At 49.1% G+C, this 25,171-nt stretch overlaps 1 protein-coding gene across 1 annotated transcript in view; it reads right to left on the bottom strand.

Moving 5' to 3' along the window:
- Positions 1 to 25,171, bottom strand: part of shank3a (SH3 and multiple ankyrin repeat domains 3a) — a 130,914-nt gene that overhangs the window by 34,970 nt on the left and 70,773 nt on the right. The window contains exons 10-14 of the mRNA XM_084671743.1: positions 23,000 to 23,077; positions 22,254 to 22,320; positions 21,566 to 21,789; positions 21,290 to 21,465; positions 13,941 to 14,122 (exon numbers count right to left, since the gene is read on the bottom strand). Of these exons, the coding sequence (XP_084527869.1) occupies positions 13,941 to 14,122; positions 21,290 to 21,465; positions 21,566 to 21,789; positions 22,254 to 22,320; positions 23,000 to 23,077 (727 nt within the window). The remainder of the gene's footprint in view (positions 1 to 13,940; positions 14,123 to 21,289; positions 21,466 to 21,565; positions 21,790 to 22,253; positions 22,321 to 22,999; positions 23,078 to 25,171) is intronic.

Raw genomic sequence — 25,171 nt, forward strand, 5'->3', positions numbered from 1 at the left:
CCTGCCTCTCAGCTCTGTAGCTGAACACTGCCTCCTGCCTCTCAGCTCTGGAGCTGAACACTGCCTCCTGCCTCCCAGCTCTGGAGCTGAACACTGCCTCCTGCCTCTCAGCTCTGGAGCTGAACACTGCCTCGCTCTGTAGCTGAACACTGCCTCGCTCTGTAGCTGAACACTGCCTCCTGCCTCTCAGCTCTGGAGCTGAACACTGCCTCGCTCTGTAGCTGAACACTGCCTCCTGCCTCTCAGCTCTGGAGCTGAACACTGCCTCGCTCTGTAGCTGAACACTGCCTCCTGCCTCTCAGCTCTGGAGCTGAACACTGCCTCGCTCTGTAGCTGAACACTGCCTCCTGCCTCTCAGCTCTGGAGCTGAACACTGCCTCGCTCTGTAGCTGACCACTGCATACTGCCTCCCAGCTCTGGAGCTGACCACTGCCTCGCTCTGGAGCTGAACACTGCCTCCCAGCTCTGGAGCTGAACAGTGCCTCTCAGCTCTGGAGCTGAACACTGCCTCCCAGCTCTGGAGCTGAACACTGCCTCTCAGCTCTGGAGCTGAACACTGCCTCCCAGCTCTGGAGCTGAACACTGCCTCTCAGCTCTGGAGCTGAACACTGCCTCCTGCCTCTCAGCTCTGGAGCTGAACACTGCCTCGCTCTGGAGCTGAACACTGCCTCCTGCCTCCCAGCTCTGGAGCTGAACACTGCCTCCTGCCTCCCAGCTCTGGAGCTGAACACTGCCTCCTGCCTCCCAGCTCTGTAGCTGAACACTGCCTCCTGCCTCCCAGCTCTGTAGCTGAACACTGCCTCCCAGCTCTGGAGCTGTGTCGCCAACCCTCTATTGAGGTGGGGTTCCTTCACTGAACTGCTCCTCTAAAGGCTTCTTCTGTATTGCTCTGAGTTTTCTGTGACAATGGTTGTAATGGTTGTAAAAGGACTGTACAAATAAAATGTCATTTGGTTTCAAATTTGAAGACATGGAGAGAGATAGTTAGAGAAAGAGAGTGAAAGAAAGAGAGACAGAGAGAAAGAGAGAGAGCGAGAGTACGTCTTAAGCAAAGCATTCATTTCCACAACACTGATTCATTAACCCAGGAAACATACACACACACACACACACACACACACACAAAGATCTCTAGCTGCAACTCAGGCTCTGCCCGAGTGAGCCTTATTTTACAATGGTTGCTAGGATACGCCAGTGTACTGTCTTGTGGTGTTGCGGGTTGATTGAGAGAGTCAGAGTGTGGTCCTCATGGAATGGATGACAACCTCTTGAGCTTTTCACTTCATAGCATATCACTATGACCCTGAGCCAACCCAGCCAAGTGCCTGCAGCATTGAAGTCATGGCTGCAAGTCATGGGCCTGGATCCAGTGCCAAACCACAACAGTGCAAAAAAGGTCTGCTAAAATACAAAAATGTAACACTAAATTTGTAGCTAAAATGACTTAATACTAGTGAAATGATCTTGCTGCATAGACAGATAATTTTACTCGACAAGATATCTTGAAATAAGATGGTTCCAGTCTAGAAATAAGTAGGCTTAAGAATATACCACAAATGTAAAGGTAAACACTAGTAAACAATTTTTGAAACAGGATAATAAATATTATATTTCCAGAGCTAAGATTCTAAATCTTGGCGAGCACAGAACAGTTTGCAGTGAACCCCCTGTCCCCAACCCACCAACCAGATCCAGAGACACATAAATCCATCAGACCCTCCCAGAGTCCCCAGCTCCCAGAGTCCCCAGCTCCCAGAGTCCCCAGCTCCCAGAGTCCCCAGCTCCCAGAGTCCCCAGCTCCCAGAGTCCCCAGCTCCCAGAGTCCCCAGCTCCCAGAGTCCCCAGCTCCCAGCCCAGTCGAGGCTCCTCTCGCTGCACAGAGGCCCTGCTGGAGAAATGGACGTTTCAGCAGCCGGGGGAGATGCACATATCCGCCTCTGATCACAGCTTAACACTGCCTCCCTGCCTCATCTCTGATCACAGCTTAACACTGCCTCCCTGCCTCCTCTCTGATCACAGCTTAACACTGCCTCCCTGCCTCCTCTCTGATCACAGCTTAACACTGCCTCCCTGCCTCATCTCTGATCACAGCTTAACACTGCCTCCCTGCCTCATCTCTGATCACAGCTTAACACTGCCTCCCTGCCTCATCTCTGATCACAGCTTAACACTGCCTCCCTGCCTCTCACCCTGCTCTCTCTATCATCTACAGTAATGCCGGTCCTCTGGTTGAAACATCTGATTGGTCCGTCATGGTCCCCACACCTACATCAACTCCTCCCCCCCCAACATACATCATTAAACTCAACTGACCTGAGCATCAAATGCTTACCAGCCAGCTAGCCAGCAGGCAGAACTAAGCGATCCTCGCACTGCACCAACACAGCTCTGGGGAAGATGACTGTTCACGCATATTCAACATACAAAGACACAAACGACACACACACACTAACAGCGTCTCCTAACATCGTAACTCCTTTTCCACAGCTGAATAAACCCCAAGCACTAATCAAGACTACAGAAATCAAGCCAATTAACAGCCTGTCAGTGCAGTCATGATAAGGTCGACAACCACACACACACACACACTCTAAACCCCACAGCATCATAGCTTAATCCTCAAAATTGCCATCAGCTAATATCAACTAATATCTGCGAGAATACCAACATGCACATTACACACACTCAAATGCAGACACTGACATATACACAAACCCACACACAGTACGCAAATGGAAATGCAAACGCAGACACGCATTCACATGCGTTCCAACACGCACACATCTCTGTGTTAGCTATCAGTGATAACTCATCACTCTCCATACCCTGCCACTTGGCTCGGATGTTTGCCAAGCCAGTGTTGGCATGACAACTGTCCTCGGGAAACAGACGTTGACTCTGTGGCAGAGTGGCAGGAAGGAACTTTAAGTGTGTGTGTGTGTCTACGTGTGTGTTTCTACAAGCGTGCGTTTATGTGTGAGTAGGTGTGTATTGGTGTGTGCATGTGTGTGTGTGTGTGTGTGTGTGTGTGTGTGTGGCGAACAAGCAAGCATCATTAGTGCTGCATCCTCTACATCCTGTACCCAGACTGCTTTGGGGCCACAGCCAGAGAGAGATGGAAGCGGAGCAATGAACAAACAGAGGAGGAGGAAAGGGAAGATGAGGAGGTACAGAGAGGGAGGAGACAGACGGATAGAAGGTAGAAGAGGAGAGAAGATCGTTTGGGACGGTGAGAACACCCGAACACAACAGCGTAGAGGACACTGAGAAGTCCCACAGAGTGTGACTGACTACAGAAACAGCTCGTCTACAGAAAAGGCCTCAAGCCAGGCTAAACAGTTAGCCCACTGCAATACCCAATCAACACCTCTGCAGGGGCATGGCCAAGCTCACCCCCAGCCCAGCCCATCTTAGCTTGGCCTGGCCTAGCCTACACTTGCTTTGCCTAGCCTAGCCTAGCCTAGCCTGAACAGTGAGGCATTTCTACACCTCTCCACAGGTTCACATGAGCTCATAATCACCCGCAGCGCTACACAGGAGAAAAACGGAAGCCTTGAGATATCTGCACTGAGCGCATGTGAGTCTGGGTCGGCTCTCACGACAATGGAGAGACTTTATAAAGTGCCGATCCATCATATGAGAAATGGTGTGCACGTGCGAGCGTTTACCCACACCTGCATGCGTTCACACTCGGTCAAGACCAAGCACAAGCACTCGTGCAGCTCGTCCAGATTCTCACAGTGAGCAGTCAATGCAATCCAGTGAGCAGTCAATGCAATCCAGTGAGCAGTCAATGCAATCCAGTGAGCAGTCAATGCAATCCAGTGAGCAGTCAATGCAATCCAGTGAGCAGTCAATGCAATCCAGTGAGCAGTCAATGCAATCCAGTGAGCAGTCAATGCAATCCAGTGAGCAGTCAATGCAATCCAGTGAGCAGTCAATACAACGCAACAATGGACCCTGTGGCCGGCATTGTACAGTCCCTTTTTATTATGGCAGACACTGACAGGCCCAATTATGCCCGAATAAAGATATTGTGGAGAGGATGGGAAGACAGAGAGAGAGAGAGAGAGAGAGAGAGAGAGAGAGAGAGAGAGAGAGAGAGAGAGAGAGAGAGAGAGAGAGAGAGAGAGAGAGAGAGAGAGAGAGAGAGAGAGAGAGAGAGAGAGAGAGAGAGAGAGAGAGAGAGAGAGAGAGAGAGAGAGAGAGAGAGAGAGAGAGAGAGAGAGAGAGAAAAAGAAAAATACTTCTAGACATACTGAGAAGTTAAAGGGGTAGTCATCATCACATATGTAATAGGGTTTTATTAATCTGATTCTGTATGTACCAAGTCCACACTATATGGCTCCAATCTGATGCGATGCAGAGTACAGATTTGTGTGCGTGCTGTGTGTGAGTGTGTGTCATTGTCTGAGAGTGTGTGTCTGGCGTTGCAACATTGCAAGTCACGACTTCTGGTCCAAAAATAGCATCAGGGAAGATGCAGAGCTATTTATACTCCACACACACCCTACCTACAGGCTTCACTGCACCTCCACCGTGTGTGTGTGTCTGCGTGTGTGTGTGTGTGTGTACCTGAATGTGTGTGACGACCGATTGAGGTAATTTTAATTCCAGCTCAGCTTCGCTCTATTGGTTGGAGCTGAGTCATTCACATAAATATTCTCTCTGCCCCCCCCCCTCTCTCTCTCTCTCTCTCTCTCTCTCTCTCTCTCTCTCTCTCTCTCGCTCTCTGAATCTTTCTTTTTCTCTTTCCTTCTCTTTCACACACTCCAACAGACAAACAAACCCCCTCCACACACACACACACACACACACTCCATATGTGGATGGGTGTGTGTACAAAAGTCAATCTAAACGTGCGTGAGCATGTGTGTTCCGGTGTTACTGTACATGTAGGGGGTCAAAACCGCTGAGCAAGGGTTTTCTACAGAACACCAGAGAGTGTGTATGTGTGTGTGTTTACAACAGCCAGAGTGAAGCTGTTATTAGATTTGGAGTCCTGTATGCTTTATTAAATCTCAGTCCAATCCCCTCATAGACAGAGCCGAGAAGCATATTCATGACACACACACAGGCCAGGGTTAGGAGGCTGCAGATGACTCAGAGAGATGGGGTGTTGGACCGAACGACGGGTGGTGGGGGGGAGCTGCGTTCATTCATGAAGTTGTTTGACAGCAGAGCACACAGCTGTCTAGGAGGTGGCAGCTCCCAGGAGAGCCAGAGAGAGCCAGGGGCAAGATCAGTCATCTGGGATTGGATATGAAGGGAGGGATATAGTAGTACCACCGGCAGAAAAACAGATCAAAGACAGAGTTGAGGGGAAAAAGAGGAGGAGGAAGACTGAAAGGAAGAATGAGAGGGAGGAAAAGAGGAGGGCTGGGATGGGGGACGGACGGACGGAGGGAAGGATGAGAGTTACAGACAGAGTGGACCCGGGGGAAAAGATGAGTGCGGGTGAAGGAGGCAGGGAATAAGTGAGCAGGGGAAAGGATAGTCACGCTTCCCTGAGAGAGGGAGTGTGTGGGTGTCTGTGTGTGTGTGCACGCGCGTGTGGCTGTATGTTGTTCTCAGAACTCCTTTAGCTAAGAGAGGGCTAGGGAGTGGTGCAGTCCCTACCTCATCAGTATTCAACAGAGAGAGAGAGAGAGAGAGAGAGAGAGAGAGAGAGAGAGAGAGAGAGAGAGAGAGAGAGAGAGAGAGAGAAAGAGAGAGAGAGAGAGAGAGAGAGAGAGAGAGAGAGAGGGGAAATGAGACAGTGAGAGCGAGGTTGAGTCAGAACATGGAGTAACAACGAGAGAGAGCAGTACTGTTTGATGGTAGAAAATGTAGTAGAAAGAGGATGGAGTAATATATAGAGAGACACAGAGACAGAGACAGAGACAGAGAGAGAGAGAGAGAGAGAGAGAGAGAGAGAGAGAGAGAGAGAGAGAGAGAGAGAGAGAGAGAGAAAGAGGGAGAGGGAGAGGGAGAGGGAGAGGGAGAGGGAGAGGGAGAGATGGAGAGAGAGAGAGCTTTATTTATGAATGACAGAGGAGGGAGGGAAAAGGAAGGGAGGAGGAAGGGAGGAGGAAGGGAGAACAACTAACAACCCAAGCTGACAGAGGGATCCCCATCCTTTCTCCTCAGCCTTGAAGGATCCACCTATTTACCTCCCATCTCTCTCTCTCTCTCTCTCTCTCCACCATTCCATCTCTTTTGGCCACTGGGTGTGGACTAAAATAGATCAAGCACCTAATAACTCTTACTTTGTGCCTTTCTTTCTCTCTCAGACGTTTGAAACTAATGTTTGGTATTTTAACAATGCTACTGCCATCTACTGTATTGAATCATCCTGTTAGTTGCAGAGTAAGAACGTGAGAACTGAGAATGAGCTTCTGGTCTGGTGACTCTGCATGTAAATACCTTCTAAATAAGTATCAATTTTATTGACTTTTAAACAAGAGATCAATAGGTTGTTGATTGCAGACATGTCAAAAATAGAGTATTGGTTGTTTCAAGTCATTTCTCATTCTGTTAATCTGTTATTGATTGGTGAGCTGATGTGAACATATATGGATTTTAAGGATTGCATATGACGGTGCATACCTATGCATTGCACACCTATGCATGTACAATACTAATGGTGCAACAAGACCTTATCCTTAATTCTTCTGTTATACTGGTCGTTAACCGAGATACTATGACTTTAGTAAATACTTGCCTCCCTTTCCTCACTGCGCCTCACTCTCTCTACTCTCCCTCCCTCAAACACACACACACACTCATACTACGTAACGACTGGGCCAGGGATATTGGGCCTGTTGCTGAATACCATATGGAGTCACTACAGGATCTCACAGCCACACTCTGACTGCAGTGGCACTCTGACACACACACACGCGCGCGCGCGCACCCACACGCACAGTGACACACACTGCAGATATACAGCTTGAAGCATCGCTCCTAGATTGTGTATTCGTGTCAGCTCATGAAACCTACAGGCCTGCGCGCCTGCTGCACCGTTTCATGTTTATTCATAATGAGAGCGGCTTCCGCTGTTTTCTGCTGTTTGTAATTAATGGTGCTCGGGTCACGCGTGTGCGTGCGTCTCTGCACATCACTGTAATTAGCCGTGTGTAAAGCGAGCGTCGCTTGAAATCTCTAATCGAAGCTCCGAATCTCTTTTGCAAGAGAGAGCGCGTGCGTGTACACAGTCTGTGTATGTGGGGGGTCAGATGGCTGAGCGGTTAGGGAATCGGGCTATCAATCCAAAGGTTGCTGGTTCGATTCCCGACAGTGCAAAAAACGACGTTGTGTCCTTACTTGCCTCGGGGGGTGTTGGGAAAATTGAAGATGTAACTGTTATCCTGTAATAAGAATGATTCTGTGTTCAGCATTCCTTGTCAGCAGAGAACCCTCTCCCCACATGACCTATACATGACACTAGGCATACGTAGACAAACTGACCTAGGTTGATCATTGGTATGCTAGAGGTGCGATAAATGTGTTAACCTTATCTGTGCTGAGTGAATCATATGGTCAAACCTTGGGTCAGAGAACTCTGTAAGTTTCCACGTGCACGCGCACTCTGTCTCTGGGATCGATCATATTGACAGCTGATATGCAGGGGAGGAGACTTCTCACCGATAAATAGTCTAACTTGAAGACTTGTGAACCAGACAAACTTGTAGCACAATGGCGTGTGATGTTTTTGTCTCCTTGTGGGCCGGCCGCAAGCAATAAAGCTTTCTTAAACTTGTTCACCGACTGACTGTGCAATGCTTGATAGATTAATTTTTCTGACAGGGGGTAATGTCCCTGTACTTACTGTAAATAAGGAATGTCCCTGTACTTCCTGTAAGTTGCTCTGGAAAGTGAGCGTGTGTACAGTTGGGATCCTCAGCACCCCGACCTGCCCACTGAGGAAGGAAGATGGGACGAGGAAGTGCCCCCCGCCATGGTAATCGGAAGCTTACCAAGCCCTTGCTTGCTGAAACAGCTGGAGGATGTGAAGGACTGCATGAGTATGACAGTGCAGGGTATATGATGGGTATGACTCTGTACTGTACAACAGCGCAGAAGGTTTAGGCATGCTGTAATGAATGGTCTGTGGTGTGTACTGTACATGTGAATGTGTGTGTGTGTATAGGGTGGGGGGAGCACGTTTGTGTGTGTAGAATACAGGGACAGGTGGTGCGGTCTGCAGGGTGTAGGTTTGAGTGTGGGCGGGCCTTTGCTACATGCTGCGTTTCTGATTGGACAGTGAGAAGGTCATCTGTGACCAAAGCACCCTTCCCGTAGGCCTCTGAACTGACCAGCATAAATATTAAATGTGTGCATACACACACACACACACACACACAGAATACGGCATACAACACGTTTGTCAGTGTAAATGAGGACCCGCCTTAATAAAGTGCATGCCCTCTATACCCCACTCACCCAACTCTGTCATTTCTCCTGGGGAGAAAGGGACAAATGAACACACACTCACACACACGTCCCCCCCACTCACACACCATTAGCATTTCCCATCACTCTGCCCCCTCAGGCACACACACACACACACACAGAGACTGGTCTTAATGCAGCCAGGAGTAGCTCTCGGTCTGGGAGAGAGGGAGAGATAGGGATAGGGGGAGACCTAATAGCATAAGCTAGCAGTAGGGCAGCCATTGAGAGTATGCGTATAAGAGTGGTTGGTACAGTTTTACAGTACAGTACTGTATAGACTACATATCCTCTACTGATATTTATATGTCTGCTGTGATGGCTCCAGTCGATAAAAAACAGAAGACTAGCACATGAGCACTTATCTCAGGGCTATTTCAAATATATGTTATAGACAACTGAATGTTGTCTGATTGTACACAGCCTAAACAGCCTCCTCTCTTTGTGAAAAGTGTGTTTTCCAGACATACTAGTGTAAGGTCTCAGCAATACCAGTGGATGTGTTAATGTCATGGCAACACTGCGGTATCTCACTGGGGAGGCATGCTGAAGAGAGGCAGAGAGAACAGGGAGGATACACGCTCAGCTCTCCTTCACAGTGTAAACCTTCCTATGGTCTGACATCAGAGCAGAAGTGAGAGAGAGAGAGAGAGAGAGAGAGAGAGAGAGAGAGTTGATTGTACGGCTAGTCGCAAAATACTTCAATAATCCAGTGCTTCTAACTTGTAGGAGGTAGACTTACACGATAATGCTGGCTAAAAACTGCACACACACACACAAATGCACACACACCCACACACACAGAGTTTCTCATTAATTTGCCTTGCTCTCTCTGTGGGAAGCTAACAATGGCACTGAGTCTAAATACTGCACTTAGAGGAAACCTGCATCCCCAGGGATGCAGCGAGGGAGGAGAAAAATTGCAAATTAAATTGTTATAGAGTTTCCAAAAAACATGTCATGACTTGCGTGATCGCTTCTATTCGGAAGGAGCTCGTTTTTTTTTTTTTTTTTTTATGTGATGAGCTGAGCACCTGTTGCTTGGTTACCAACAGATGCATTTTAATTTCAGTAATGGCCACTGCTGTCAACTCAATGTTGCATTCATTCAGTTCCATATGATAAGTTGTGTTTGCGTGCGCGTATGATAATGTGTGTGTGCCATTACAATAAAGACGCAATGAAAGTGTTGTGTCTCCTCGACACAGCACACAGGCAGTCAAACACACATATACATACATACATACATACATACATACATACATACATACATACATACACTAAGTAGAGCGTTAAGGACAGGTGCATTGTATGGACATTAACATTGATCTGCTATTGTCCTGGGAGCAGGGGGATCCACATTGCTCCATCAACAGCATCAGTGACCCAGTGACCTGGGCCTGCAGTTTAACAAGCTGTCGAGGGCAAGGTTGGAGTGGACTGCTTCTTCCCTTAGATCTCAATTCATAATAGCTGTTCTCAGAGACGGTGTCAAACTACAGTAGGTCAGGCATAACCTATGACCAGTTTATTTGTGTATGTGTGTTTGGCATGTCTGTTGGTGTGCATTAGAGTGTGTGTGTGTGTGTGTTTATGACGCTGGCCCGGGTCTACTCCACTGCCCATTGCAGTGTTGATATTCTGCACACACTGGGTGTGGCTGAAGCCCATTAATCATGTTTGTGAATGTCTAATCTCAACGTTATTTGTGCGGGTTTCATTTTCATGGCTGTCTGCAAGATTTATAATGGCGTTTGGCGAGATGCGTGCTGTGTTTGTGTATGTGTGTATGTGTGTGTGTGTGTGAGTGTGTGTGTGTGTGAGTGTGTGTGTGAGCGTGTGCATTAGGTGTAATACAAGATTACAGAAACGTGTGTGTTGCCTTGTGTCTTGACGGGACTAGAAGGAAGAGTGTCCTCCTCTGTTACTATGGTGACAGTAAATGGCCTATTGAGAGATGTCAATCTTGGTGATGAGATCAGATTACACCAATGAGAGTGAGAGGATGGGTGGAAGGTTGAGAGACATAGGGAGATAGAAGGTTGATAGAGAGATAAAGGCAGGATGAGAGGGCCGGGGTGGAGGGAAAAGACCTGAGGGACCTGCCATAGACTTACACACCAAATGACCATTTACACAAGCCCACACACACACTACCCCCTCTTTGAATACGTGCACAAGCCTCATTGAATTTCTATCAACACCTATTGATTTAGGCTCTACACACACACACACACACACACACACACACATACACACACACACACCAAAAGGCATCCCTACTGATGTGTGTCACCAATGACCACTGGTTGGGTAACAGTGAAGAATGAAGACATGATAGACTGGAGCACAGAGAGAGAGCTGGATCAGATAGACAGGCTGGGATGTAGGCTACTATAGACCCCCGGAAAGCAGCGCCACAGGGCAGAGGACACTGTGAGATGATCTCCATCCCCCTCCACATCCTACACCAGAAAAGGCCCAAACCCATGGCTGAACTGAAGTTTCCACTGTCTCAGGGAGACTCTGGCTTCGTATGTGTCCTCTCTGCACACAAGGACCTGTGTTGGCCCTTACAGGAAGTCCACGGGTTGGCTCTGTAGCTGTCAGGCTTCTATGGGCTGCTCATCAGACTCCGGCTCGCAGGGGCAAGATCAGACAGTGATGTCATCTATTTCCAGATTGATGAGGAAGCACATGGGCCCTGTGGGAGGCCAGCCAGATGAAGTGAGTGATTGGAACAGTTGGCTTACACGGCTCCTCTGATGGGCTCCTATAATCACTGTCTCGTCCTCCACGACAACCCCTGCTGCTACAGGAGCAAAGCTAAACAGGATATCCGAGACGCTCACCTTCCTCCTCTTCCTGCCCACTGTCTGCGATGAGGTGCGGCAACAATCGAACCAAAAAGACGATAGGCGGGGACAGAGATGGGAGGCGGGAAGAGCTATCCCCAGACACGACTCTTTAAGAGTCACACAGTGCATAAACAAAGTGTTCCGTTCAAATGGTCCTTGAGGGGGTAAACATCATCTAATTTGTTGTGGAATACCAGTTTGACTACAGGCCTATGCTTGTGGAGCTAGTTTGTCCTGTACAGCTGGGACTAGCACAGGCATGGTCACACAGAGTTCTGCTAACCTAGTAAGGTGTTGGAACACTCTATACAGGGGTTCTGGAAAGTTCTACGGCACTTTTGTTGGGGTGGATTCTGAATAATAACATACCATTTTCTTTTGAAAAAAGACAAAGATAAATTAACTTGTAGAATTGAGTTATCCACATACCCCCAACACTAAGCAACAGACAGATCCAGATTACAGTCCCACGAAAACACGGATAAATTACTACCTGTTTACCATGGGAACAATGGGTCTTAAGAGAGTGCCCTTTCCAGACACTGAACATTTCTGTTTATGTAAATCCTTCTCCCATCTCCGTTCAAAGTAACAAATCATAATTTGAGTGAACTGCTCCTGCAATCCTGTTCAATCCTGGACTGGGCAGGACTATTTTCACAGAGACATCACTAGATTTCTAATCCAGTCGCTAGCTATGCTGTCAGACCACACTGGTGTCCTGGTTTACCCCATCTCAGCTCCTCAGAAACATACAGCATTCCGCAGCTTATCCTCTCTTTCCGTCCTTTCTATCTGCCTCCCTCCTCTCTCCCTCCCTCCTCTCTCCCTCCCTCCTCTCTCCCTCCCTCCTCTCTCCCTCCCTCCTCTATCACTCCTTCTTCTCTCCATCTCTCCTCCCCCCTTTCTTCCCCTCCTCCATTCTCCCTTCCATTCCTCTCTTCTCCCTCCCTCCAATCTCTCTGCATCCCCTCCTCCCTTCCTCCTCTTTTCCTTCAGTGTAAATGAGCCCTATTACTATTAGCAACTCATCCATTAATGAATGCAGATTGGATGAAATGCATTATGGATCAAAGCATGGGTCATCCATCCTGAGAGGAGCTCTCCTCAGACTTCTCTTCAGGACCTGGAGGGGGGGACTGGTCAGTCCCTTCAGCTAGCACACATGACAACTCAACGGGAGGATTTGTATCCCTCTAAATAGCCCAGACCATGCTGTGTACAAACAGTCACATGGGTCAGTGTTAGGCACAGATGGTGTGATTGGCTGGCAGCACCAAGAAATACTGTCAGACTTGTGTGTGTGTGTGTGCATGTGGGTATGTGCTTAGCAGTGGAGGAAGCAAACACACAAAAGTATAATTTCCAAATGGACCTGTAGCATGTGCTCCTCTACACATGCGCTAAGGAGAAGGTGTAACCTATACACACACACACACACACACAGCCACGTCGAATGGAAAGGACAGTCACAGTGTGTATTCACACCGTCAACCATCCCATACGCCTCACGACGTGGCTCAAGTAACCACTGAGGCTGACTGAGTGTGTGTGTGTGTGTGTGGCAGGACCGTTGTTACGGTTACAGAAGTCAGCTGGGGGGGGGTGTTAGGGGGGCGGGGTTCAGGAGGGAGGGAGACGTGTTCAGGGGCACACTACTGGAGGTGAGGGGGTTCAGGCACAGAGGTGTGAGGGAGAGAGACAGACAGACCAGGTGAGTAGAGCGTGATGGACTTTACCTTCCACGTCATTAGAGTCATACTCTGCAGTGAGGCATGGATGGAGATAAGAGAGGACACACACACAGAAACACATGAGAAGCACAGCCTCTGCGGGCTACAGGAACACACACACACATGAGCTGGTGACAAGCAAAAACGGCAACAAAAAACCATCAAGCATTAGAACAACACAATTCATGTTGAGATGAGTTTGAAAGCCATGGAATGATACATGAATCAGTCTCTGTTTAAAGGACTGCACAGTAGAGCCTAACTAGGACTGTGATAAGGACAAGGAGCTTCCACGCACGAGACCACACTGGTACTGTGGGACCACCTCTCCACTCTGGCCTACAGTAACACCAGAGGAATATTAGGAAAGCTGAACCTGGTCTCAGTCTGAAGGCGTCATGTCGTCGCCTGGGAAGACCTCTTGGCGTCACTGTTCGTTAGCCTATGGCGTCAGTGTAAGACAAAACCGGACCTTTACCCTAACTCTAATCCTAACCCTATGGCGTCAGTTTTGGATGCATGAGGTCACCTTTACCCTAACTCTAACCCTGAAGCTCAGAGCCAATACAGGACTGCAGCCGGTGTTATGGTGAAACCAGGGGTTATGCCCCAGCGTCAAAACATGACGAGTAGGAATGAGAACATAATGGAAAACGGGCATGAACTATGGTCTGTGTCTTCCTACTGTACCAGTGTGTCTCGTCCCATCCCTCCCTGACTCCTCTGGTCTACAGGTGGAGGAGAGGATGACTAGTGTGTCTACAGTAGCAGCAGGCTGTCTCAGGTGGTCACAGTTGACCTCATCAAAACAGTACGAGTCGGAATCCAGGTCAGACACTGATATCGGGGATGATCTGAGAAAAGGTGGATTTACTGTCGAGTGACACCAGATTGTAGCGGGCGCACGGGGGCTTACCTTTGACCCGCTCCCCTCGGTTCAGCTGGATCTCCCCCTCACCCTGAGGGCTGTAGGGCTTGACCACGATGAAGGTGCGTCCTGGGACGGCGCTGTAGAGTTTCCGTTTGGGCCCGCGAGCGCCCGTCAGCGCGGGCGGGGTGTGAGGTGGTGGGCTGGGGTCCCGCTGCACACTCCCGGGGCTGTAAACAAATACATATGTTACTGTGGTAATTCCAGGGAGCTGGTAGCTGAAGCCCGTGGTCACCGACATGGTCGCCAAGGGGACGGTCAGCCGGCACGCCCCCTGGTTGTTACGGCGATGGGGGTTGTTTTGTTGTTTTTTTTCAAAGAAAGCCCCTTCTCTGTCGACCGGTTAACATTCAACAGTCAAACAGAAGTATGTGGGAGAGTCATGAGAGGAGAGAGCACTCCTCCTCATCCCAATCCCCCTCTCCCTCTCTTCCTCTTCTCCTTCCTCTGTCTCCTTCTCTCCCTCCTTCGCAGCACACACACTCCCCCTGTTCCTCCTTCTTCCCCTCCCCAGAGTCCTATCTGAGACGAGAGCAACAGCATTAACGATTAACGGGAACGGCAGCGGAATTCTCCTCCTCTCGTCCTCTGTCTCTCAGATCTGTCTGGAAGCCCCATAAGCCAAACATATCCACAGTTCAAGCTCCAGCGAGAAGCCTCCCCTCTCGAGGAGGTAGGATGTACCCCCTTCTTCTCCCCCTGCCTCAAGGGCTTCGGGCCGGGGCTGCGGATTGCGCCTCGTCCCTGGCTCCTGGTTCTCCCGCTGCGGGGGAGAGAGGCTGAGTCTTGCTCCCCGACTCCCGCTCCTTCTCCTGGGAGTCCCGCCGCGGCAGCGTCTGCCTCTCCTCTCCCCTCCAACCCCTCACGCACACATGCTCGCTCGCACGCGCTCACACGCGCTCTGACAACGCTGCTGCCGCTGCTGGTTCCGCTGCGTTCGGCGGCTCCCCTCCCCTCTGACGGCTCACGCACACTCGCACACCCAGAGCCTTCTATGAGCATTCTACCAGCACACACACCGACACACACATGCCCGAGCAGCCCCCTCCGCCGCTGCTAACATTACACCTCCGCTAGCATAACATACGCCACCACCAGCATGTCGCTAACACACATCGCCAGCAAACACACACACACACACACACACACGCCCACAGCACGATTGATCTCCCTCTGCCTGCCTGCACGTGTGCATGCGCCATGGTTCCCTGAGGCAGGTCTTCTGTGCGTGTGAGCGTGTGCGTGTGTTTGTGTGTGTGTGAGGGTTTAAGAAGGACTGGCCAGTCGGTTTAATTGTCGATAGAGCTCCACCCCCTCTTCCCTCCTTGCTTTTGCCTTGAATCACCTTCTCCACCCCTCCTTTATCTCTCCCTCTCTCTGGTCTTTTCCTCCCTCCCTCCCTCCCTCCCTCCCTCCCTCCCTCCCTCCCTCCCTCCCTCCCTCCCTCCCTCCCTCCCTCCCTCCCTCCCCCCCCCCCCTCCCTCCCTCCCTCCTTCCCCTCCCTCCCTCAGTCAAAGTCGGGTGGTGAATTCTAATACAGCAGAGGCAGAACTCCTCCTCGCCTTCATTCATCAAATCTGCCGCCTATTGTAGCGGATGTGGCTGCTGCTATTACTGTGTGTCCAGTGCGCGTGTTCGTGCACGTGTGTGCGTGTGTGGGACGTTGTGTGATAAAGATCCATCCTGCCATAGCGCTACCTGTTTGCCTGTGTGTCACTCACACACCAGCTCGACACAGCACACAGGTACACAGGTATCCACAGTTCTGAGGATGTATGCAGTGTGTATTTATATATATATATATATATATATATATATATATATAACAACATACTGTATAACTATGCGGTTTCCCTACAGTGCCTGCTTGTTGAGCATGCCAGTCTGTGTGTGTGTGCTGTGAGGGACATGTTTACATTCGATTGGCCGTGCTGTGCAGCTGTGAAGCATGTTTCTATTCTAGTTCTGAGGGGGAAACTTCCCCCCCCCCTGCCCTCCCCTCTCGCAAGCTCGTCTCAGCCCCTCTCCGCATGTAGCATCAATCGCTCAAAGCCTTTATTTAGCCAAGTCAACACGCCAACACGCCTTAACATACATGTATTCTCCCTGCCTTAGACCCGCGCATGTCTAGAAACCTCTCCTCGTTCACGGTCCTCTCATACTTCAAATCTTGTTTTCATTTTCCAATCAGTCCTTTTCTCTATTCCTTTCTCTCTCTCTCTCTCTCTATTCCTCTCTCTCTCTCTATTCTCTCTCTCTCTCTCTGTCCTTTCCTCCTTCCAAGCAATGGCTTGTTGAAGGCTTTCCAATTCCCACAGGGGCTGAGGGGTTTGGATGGATGCTGCATGTTAATGCTGAGACCAGGAGTGCACCAGCAGCGGCACACACAAGCCAGGACAGGGGGGGGGATGAAAGCAGGAAGAAGAATAGAAGATCAAGAGACAGCTGAGTACAAGACACAGAGGAAGACGGGGAGAGGAAGACGAGGAGAGGAAGACGGGGAGAGGAAGACGGGGAGAGGAAGATGGCTGAAAGAAAATTGAGACGACAAAGGGCACACAAGTGTGCGAGGGGGATGTTCCACACAGGAACAAAGTTCCAGTCCACCTAATTATTTCCGTGAGAACGGCTGCTCGCTTATTCTGTCAGAAAACTGCACCGACTCCGACGTACAGAACTAATTGCTTCAAAAATACATTTTTCATTCATTTGAAGCACCATATGGTCATCGACCTCATACGGCTGTTGTTCAAAATGGGTTACATGGGATATATGGGATGCAAAATAATTGATGACAGTAAACAGACAGTAACTTGATCCGTAGTCACATTTCCTCCTTCTCTCCTCTCTCTCCCTTACACACACACACACACACACACACACACACCTTGGTGACGGAGTACTGGAACCCCTCATGTCTCCTTTCAGCTGGGCTGGTTGAGGTGTGGGGGGCATGACTACATGTGTGTGTGCGTTCGTGTTTGGGTGTGTACAACCCAACATTTGTGCCCGCCATGTGTTTCTGACTGACCCTCTTCTTCTGTCCTCCCTGTTAATGTGACGTTCTCGCATGTGTATGTGTCGCGTCGCAAGACAGCTGGTGCACACCCCCTCTCCTCAGCACCACCCGGATGTCCTGCCTCATGGACAGGCTCCACAAGCAACCCTACACAGCCATCAGCACATCCCTTTTCTAATTCATGAAGAGAGAGAGAGAGAGAGAGAGAGAGAGAGAGAGAGAGAGAGAGAGAGAGAGAGATAGAGAGAGAGAGAGAGAGAGAGAGAGAGAGAGAGAGAGAGAGACAGAGACAGAGACAGAGACAGAGACAGAGACAGAGACAGAGACAGAGAGAGAGAGAGAGAGAGAGAGAGAGAGAGAGAGAGAGAGAGAGGGAAATGTATGTTAGAGGTAGATAGGCTTAATCAGGTGGGGAGGGATGATCATTAGAGTTTGGAGTTTGATGATGATTATGATGGTGTATATAATGGGCTCGTCACACCTTACAGAGATGGCTATTTGTGGCAAGGCCTTTCGTGTGAGAAGGCCAGCCTTTTGTCTGACAGTAAAAAGGTTTTTTGTGTATTGTCTCAAAGCTGCTTACTCTGAAGCCCTGCCAAACTGACATTTATTAACATTTTGGTATATACTTGGAGACTTACAGTAAGTCAGTTTGCTGCTATGCGAGACATTACTGCTATCTTGACTGCAGGCTCAAGGGCTGTCTTTGGCGACCGTGAACCAGTGTCATGGTAGATAAGGAGCTAGACTGTCTTTTCTCTGGAGATGCAGAGATAGATATACAGAAAGTGAGATAGAGAGATACAAAAATAGAGAGACGAGGAGAAGTAGATGGAGAAAGAAACTGACAAGTAGAAAAGATGACAGAGAGGGTTAGGCTTGGAGAGAGAGATAAAGAGTGAAAGGGGAGAGAAAGAGAGAGAGTGTGAGAGAGAGAGAGAGAGAGAGAGAGAGAGAGAGAGAGAGAGAGACAGAGACAGAGAGTGAAAGATAGAGAGGATGTGCACAGATGAATCCTGACAGAGTCTGGTGTTGACATGCGGAAGCGTCTGCATCAACCGGCCTGCCATTCATCTGGAAACATCTAAGGTGGGACTCTCTGTGGACCGAACCGAGTGCACACAGTCTGGCACTCCTGCTCTCCGACACGGCTGAAGCCGCGGGAGCACCGTCCACACACTCCTACACTCATCCAGCATGCTGAGACAGCCTTTCTTAGCAAGGGGTGTTCACATCATTCCCAGCGTCACGTCTTCATCAAAACGGTCCCATCAGTTACTTAGTCGTCTCAGCCGTGAGGCTGGATGCGTCTTCCAACAGCACAGAGGGTTTGTGCAGGTTTCTACAGGAGGACCAGTGAAGCAGAACCACCTGCTTTGTGCCTTGCGGTAAGCAGGTGCTGGTAGAACAGAGATGCCCATCCACTGCATCCCTCCACTCCCTCATTCTGTATTGTCATAACTTTTTTGAAAGTTATCTTGGTCCCATATCACAGCTTGTGTTGGAAATTACACAACTACAGAATCTGGGCATATGTGTGTGTGTGTATGTATGTGTGTGTGTGTGTGTGTGTGTGTACTAGATTATTTAAAACGACATCCTTCTCAGAGGAATTATTCTTATCTCAGTGGGACAGAGCGTCCCTGTTTGTACAACCACGTGTTCAGGAGTGTATGGTGTGTGTCCAGGAGTTTGTAGCCCGTGTGTGCGTGTGCGTGCTGGGGTTTCTTTCCACAGACACAGTGTCGGTGTTCCAAACACAGTGAGAGGATTAGCAGCCAAACGGATCAATGATAGCTGATCTGTGTCGCCTTTTGATGATGCGGATTATAATGTGTGCCGATCAATACGGTTCTGCCGTGTCCTCCTTTGATGTGGATTCTCCACGGTGGACCCAGGAGAGGCTCTCGACGCTCTCCCTCTCTCTCCCTCTCTCTCTCTCTCTCTCTCTCTCTCTCTCTCTCTCTCTCTCTCTCTCTCTCTCTCTCTCTCTCTCTCTCTCTCTCTCCTCTCTCTCCCTCTCCTTCATCTGTCTCTCGGCCCCCATCCTGTCCGGCCCTCCCTTTGCTCCCTGTATCGCTGCCTCCCTCAGCCCTTTGGCTGCAGTAAGACACCGTGGCTAATCTACACTCAGACAGCCTGTAGTGTGACAAATGCAGAGAGAGAGAAGGAGGGAGAATGGGAAGAAAAAACGAACAAGGGAAAGAGGGACAGACGAAGAGGGAGCGACAGACAGACAGAGAGAGAGAGAGACAGAGAGAGAGAGAGAGAGAGAGAGAGAGAGAGAGAGAGAGAGAGAGAGAGAGACAGACAGACAGACAGACAGACAGACAGACAGACAGACAGACAGACAGACAGACAGACAGACAGACATACAGACAGAGACAGACAGAGAGAGAGAGAGAGAGAGAGAGAGAGAGAGAGAGAGAGAGAGAGAGAGAGGGAGAGACCATCACAGGGAGGAAGAAATGGAGTGACAGGTAAAAAGGGAGACCGTGAGAGCTCTTGGTAGCCAACGTGACTCTGCCATTCACTGACTCCCTTGTGACCAGAACTTTCTTCTGTGATCGGGCAGCAATGTCTGAGTCTCTAGACCTCTGGCTCTCTGTGCTCGGAGCCTCCTCCACCTCTCACCTCTCGCCTGTCTGCTGCTTTGTTCCCCACTGGTGGGCAGGCTGGAGTCATGACAACATGGGTTGCTGGTGTGGGAGAGGAAGTGGTGGCGAGTTCCACAGGAAGTGGCTGCCAGGCCAACTAATTTCACACTCCCCTGGTACCCACAATGCCCTTGGAGTAACCACAGGCAATGACAGACGGACAGAGAGAGAGAGAGAGAGAGAGAGAGATAGAGAGAGAGAGAGAGAGAGAGAGAGAGAGAGAGAGAGAGAGAGGGAGATGGTGTAAATTAGAGAGCGTGAACGTGAGAGAGAGAGAAAGAGAGAAGATGAAGGGAGGATTGTTGACAAGCCAAAGTGTCTGAAGTTTCTTAGCTCGGCGCCATTCGAGGACACTCAGTGTGTCCGTCAGGTGTCTGAGCCCAGAGCACAGAGCACAGAGACAGCCTGCTCCACCCCTCCTGGGGCTGTCCATGTCCCTCCTCTCTGTCCTGCTGAAACCCACATACACGTACCAGGAACTGGTAGTTACCTCCAGGGAGGTAGTAGGCCATGTGGGCCAGGACACAGCAGAACTTTCCCTCCCTCCCTCGCTCCCGCAGGCTCTCTCTAAATCAACCTCCAACTCCAGTTTAGAATCTTCCGGGCTCAGAACGACCCCTGCAGAACGACATCAACTCTGACTGACTGAATACCAAGTGCCAGACGATAAAAGGTTTATCCGAAGGGGCACATTGTATGACAGAGATACTAGATAAACACTGTATGAACATTGGCAAGGGTGGTTTTCACCAGAGACACAGGTCTGCCCTAGAAAACGCAAGCATGCACATGGCACTTTTTGTTGTTGTTGTTGCTGCACTTGGCTTTGATGGATGGACTGAAGTGACAGCAGAGTATTAGAGAAAGACCGAGAGGGCTTGGGTTGTGTCTGTAATGCAATTCCCATGTCAGGCATCAAACTTCTCCATGTCTCAGTGAGGAGCAAGCGGACACTCATACTGTATACACACACACTGCTGTTGCGCGCGTGACATATTGCACTGAAATGATCATAGTGAAGGTGTGCATAGTGAAGCCTGAGTAAAAAGTTTTTTTTTTCTTCTGTGCACCACGGAACACTACTGCACGCCCAGGCAGAAACATTGCATGATTAAATCGAATTGAAAATGTATTAAATGAGACTGTAATGAACCTATGTCAATTAAAATGTACATATTTTGTATATTCACTTACTAACCTTTTTGTACGCGAGTAATATGTTTGTCCCTAGTTATATTGTAGAATTGGAAGGTCACTAACCTTTCAGAACACACACCAATACAAAACAACAGTGCTGCCATGTGTTGCACCCCCAGAGCTATTTACATCCTGTAGCCTGTCAAATAGCATTAGTCAAAGGCCTAATTTCAGACCACATTTTAGCACACATATGCGCCTACACGGACATAGCTACACTCAGAGTGCCTGGCTATCAGCTTAAGCTGATTCCCACGGTGATAATTACCCACCCCCCCCCCCACCACCACCACCATCCTACACACACACATTTTTTTGAAAGGATTCTTATTTTCTGTTCTCCCACGAATAATCTCCAACCCCCACACCTGCCCCTTTCCCCGTTGACACAGTCTCCACGGCGACCACCAGTGTGGCGGCGTTGACCCCGGCTGAACGTTCCAAGCGGGAGCGCTCCATCTCACCTGAGCCGCCCTCGTGGGGGGGCGTAGCCGTGAGGGTGGCCGTGGCTGTGCGACCTCCTGGTGACCTGGCGCCTTTCGTCCTCGTGCGCGTGGTGGAGGGAGGGCGAGCGGGAGTGCGAGGACCGGGAGCTGCCCGTGCTCTGGATGCTACTGTCCGGCATCTCTCCGTAGTGAGTCTGGAACACACCACACACACAACACAGAGGTGTCACAACGCTCAACTCGCACGCACGCATAGCCTCACAAGCACTGACACGCACACACACACACACACACCTCTCCCAGACTTCCATGCTGCTGCCCCAGGGGTGGCAGACTGCGCAGGGAAGGGACAGGAGAGTGACCCTGGCGTCTGTGAAGGTCCCTGGGACCCTGTTTGTGACCGTGGTCCCCGTTGAGGTTGTTGTCGCTGGCGGAGCGGAGCAGGGAGCGAGGCGAGGGCAGGGCGCCCGCCAGGACGCGCCGACGGTTGGTGTAGGAGGGGGTCTCCCTGAAAGGCACTGGGACAAGAAGGAGGGACTATCAGGAGTGGACGACACACGGGGAAGGAATCTGGATCTGATGATGACTCAGATCATAACAGATGCCAACACATGTCCGACAGTTTGTGGCGTTGGCACAACGAAAATCCCTCGCAAGTGCATCGGGACTGAACTTCATTATTGCCAAGGATTACAGCGGAAGTCCCTCTTTTGAACACTAGATGGCAGAATTTTACCGTATGTGTTGAAAGAGAGGCAGACTGACAGACAACAGCCTGCCAAACCCAGCCCAAATCTATTTCTCTTTTTCTCCATCGTACAGCCACCTCCTCTGACGTCCACATTGTAATATCTTTTTCCAACTTCTTTTTGTCTCTTTCCATCGCCATGATACTTGTGCTGACCCCTCTCCAGCTGTTCCTCTCTGTAACATCTCCAGCTCCATATATCATAACCATCTATCAATATGTCTGCCAACTCACCAACATCTGATGCTTTGTGGATCTTTATGATTTCAGCCAGATCAAAATTTCCTGCTATGATCGCCACCTAGGAGAGGAGAGGTTTGGAGAGGAAAGGAGATGATATGTCAGACAGATCATACATTATCCATGACATGTCACAGCCTTCATATCTTTTTGTTTCCCAAGATTTACTATTCACGAAGGACAAATGCACTGCATACTCTGTTTTCATGATAAGATCCCTTTACAATCATCAAGTGTCCTTACTTAACTCTTTCTTTTGATCAACCTTCTCTCCCTTGCTCTCTCTCTCTCTCTCTCTCTCTCTCTCTCTCTCTCTCTCTCTCTCTCTCTCTCTCTCCCTCCCTCTCTTTCCCTCTCTTAATTAATATTCCACACATCAGAATTCCGTTATTAAAGGGCTGTTTGTAGCAGCTGTTAAACATGGCTGTGTATGGCTGTGTTCTGATGCTGCGGGAGCCAAACCGCCCTGTGTACAAACAAATTAACTTTGATCTGCTCAGGAAATCTGTGTCAATGTCAATTTCACACTGAGTTCATCAAGCAGCCTGCCATTAGACAGAAGCCAAACGAGGAAACCAGGGGAAGCCATTACACTCAATTTTCTGTCCTATATTTGTATGTACTCTTTGCTCATATGGTATCATCTCATATGGTAACAACACTTATTAAGTCATTAAATCATCTCATGCAAAATGTGTGGTATTGAAAGGTGTACTATGTGATGCAGTGTGATATCCTACCTGAAAGGCAGTCTGGCTGTTGTAGTTCTTTATCTCTTTATTTGCTCCCCGGAAGAGGAGTACTCGAGCACAACTATCCTGGAAAGGAATTAAGAGATAAATCAATTTGTTTGGACATAAAACGGCCATTTATTGGAGCCTACTCCAAAACCTGTGCATGCAACCACACATACACACACAAACAAACATACCCACACAGAAACACACACAGAAACACACACAGAAACACACACAGGGTGATATATGAGGCTCCAGGGAGTGCCAGATTCACGTTTCTAATTGGTCTCTGTGGAACAAAATCTTTTAATTACATTGACCAGAGAAAGAGGGGGAGGGATATAGAGATAAACAGAGACACACAGACGTGTGAGAGAGAGAGAGAGAGAGAGAGAGAGAGAGAGAGAGAGAGAGAGAGAGAGAGAGAGAGAGAGAGAGAGAGAGAGAGAGAGAGAGAGAGAGAGAAACGAAGAAAGAAAGAAACAAAGAAAGAAAGAAAAATCTGACAAGTCCCATTGTCAGTGGGTGATGACTTGGCTAAATCTCTGTGCAGACTAGAAGATTAGAAGGTGATGAGAGTCTTTAACACAACCCCCCTCAGGGCCAGTGGTGTATGAAGTGTATGCAGCTGGGCTCATTCTGATACTGACCAAATGGCACCTTTACCCATGACCCTGTGACCCAAACAACATCCCAATGAGGTGTGTGGCTTTGTGCCTATACATACACGTGTTCATGTGTAGGTGTGTGTGTGTCACATTAGAACATATTGGAAATAGAGTGAAGTAGTACTTTATTAATCCCGTGGGAAACGGGGTACCACAATTACACATATGCATCATTGCTGCACTGGATCCAGAGAGAAGTCCAGTAATGGTTAGAGGTAGGGTTTATTGACAGTAAACCTTCACACTGAAGACTAGTGCAGTAATTCCCAACCTTTTCCACTTTGACCCACTTGCTCAAATGTTGTTGCGGCCGTCCAACACGTCAGTTCACTTAATTCACTGTGTGTGTGAAAAAGTAACGAGAAACTGTGTATGGGGCGAAAAGTGTATTTTTTTACTTAAGTATATGTCAGAGTACACATTTTACTTTGAGTGAAAAAGTGTAGTCAAGATTCCAACTTTTACCAAATTATTTTTAAACATGAGTATCTGTACTTCTACTTGAGTAAAGGATGTGTACTTTTGCCATCTCTGATAAAGAACTGGATAGTGTGGAAGAGGGGAGGGTCATACTGTAGGTGTGTGTGTGTGTATGCATTGGCTGTCTTCTCTGTGTTTCTGTCTGACAGTGGAAGTCTACTACTTAACCTAACATGACCAAAACCAAGCTGCTCCCCTTCTGCCCAGTGAATTATTCCCTCAGGTCACAGAATGCTAAGGCTAACATGATAATTGAGCTAAAAACCCATATAGATTCACCCCATGGCAGTTTGCTTAACTAATTGCTTATTGCCTGTACATTATGCAGATCCACACGTTTTCTCTCTCAGTGTGTGAAGAATTACTCTATTGTAATGGGGGAAGGTGTACACAGATAAAAGGTTTTAAATGTTTTCAGAATGGTTTTACACAAATAGGTGAAGAGCTAACCGTGGCTAATTAGCACATTAAGAATGTAGCAGTGAATTAGTAAATTAGACAGGGTGCTTTATTCAGACAGACCAGAAGGCAGTGTGTGTGTGAGAGAGAGAGACAGAGAGAGAGAGAGAGAGAGAGAGAGAGAGAGAGAGAGAGAGAGAGAGAGAGAGAGAGAGAGAGAGAGAGAGAGAGAGAGAGAGAGAGAGAGAGAGAGAGAGAGAGAGAGACCACATAATTTTCTCTGCAGGGCTTTTTCTGTGTAGCAGGATAATCTACTGTGAATTAGGAAAAATCCATTAGCAAAGTTGCAGACTGGGGAGGGCAGTCGCAGGGGGAGGGGAGGGCCGGGGGAGACAGAGGTCAGAGGGAGGGAAGGGGGAGGCAGGGGGGAGGGCAGAGGGAGCTCTCTGCCTCGGCTCACATTGTGGCATAGGGCCACAAGACAAAGATGAAAGATGGAGGTAGATGTATCAACAGCTGTCCCTCCACAGTAAACCAACAACAACACACACACACACACACACACACGCACACACACACACACCCACACACACACACACACACACACACACACTAACACACCCACACA

This window comes from Hypomesus nipponensis, chromosome 14 (assembly GCF_054491055.1).
Source record: "Hypomesus nipponensis isolate SF chromosome 14, ASM5449105v1, whole genome shotgun sequence".
Classification (NCBI taxonomy): domain Eukaryota; kingdom Metazoa; phylum Chordata; class Actinopteri; order Osmeriformes; family Osmeridae; genus Hypomesus; species Hypomesus nipponensis.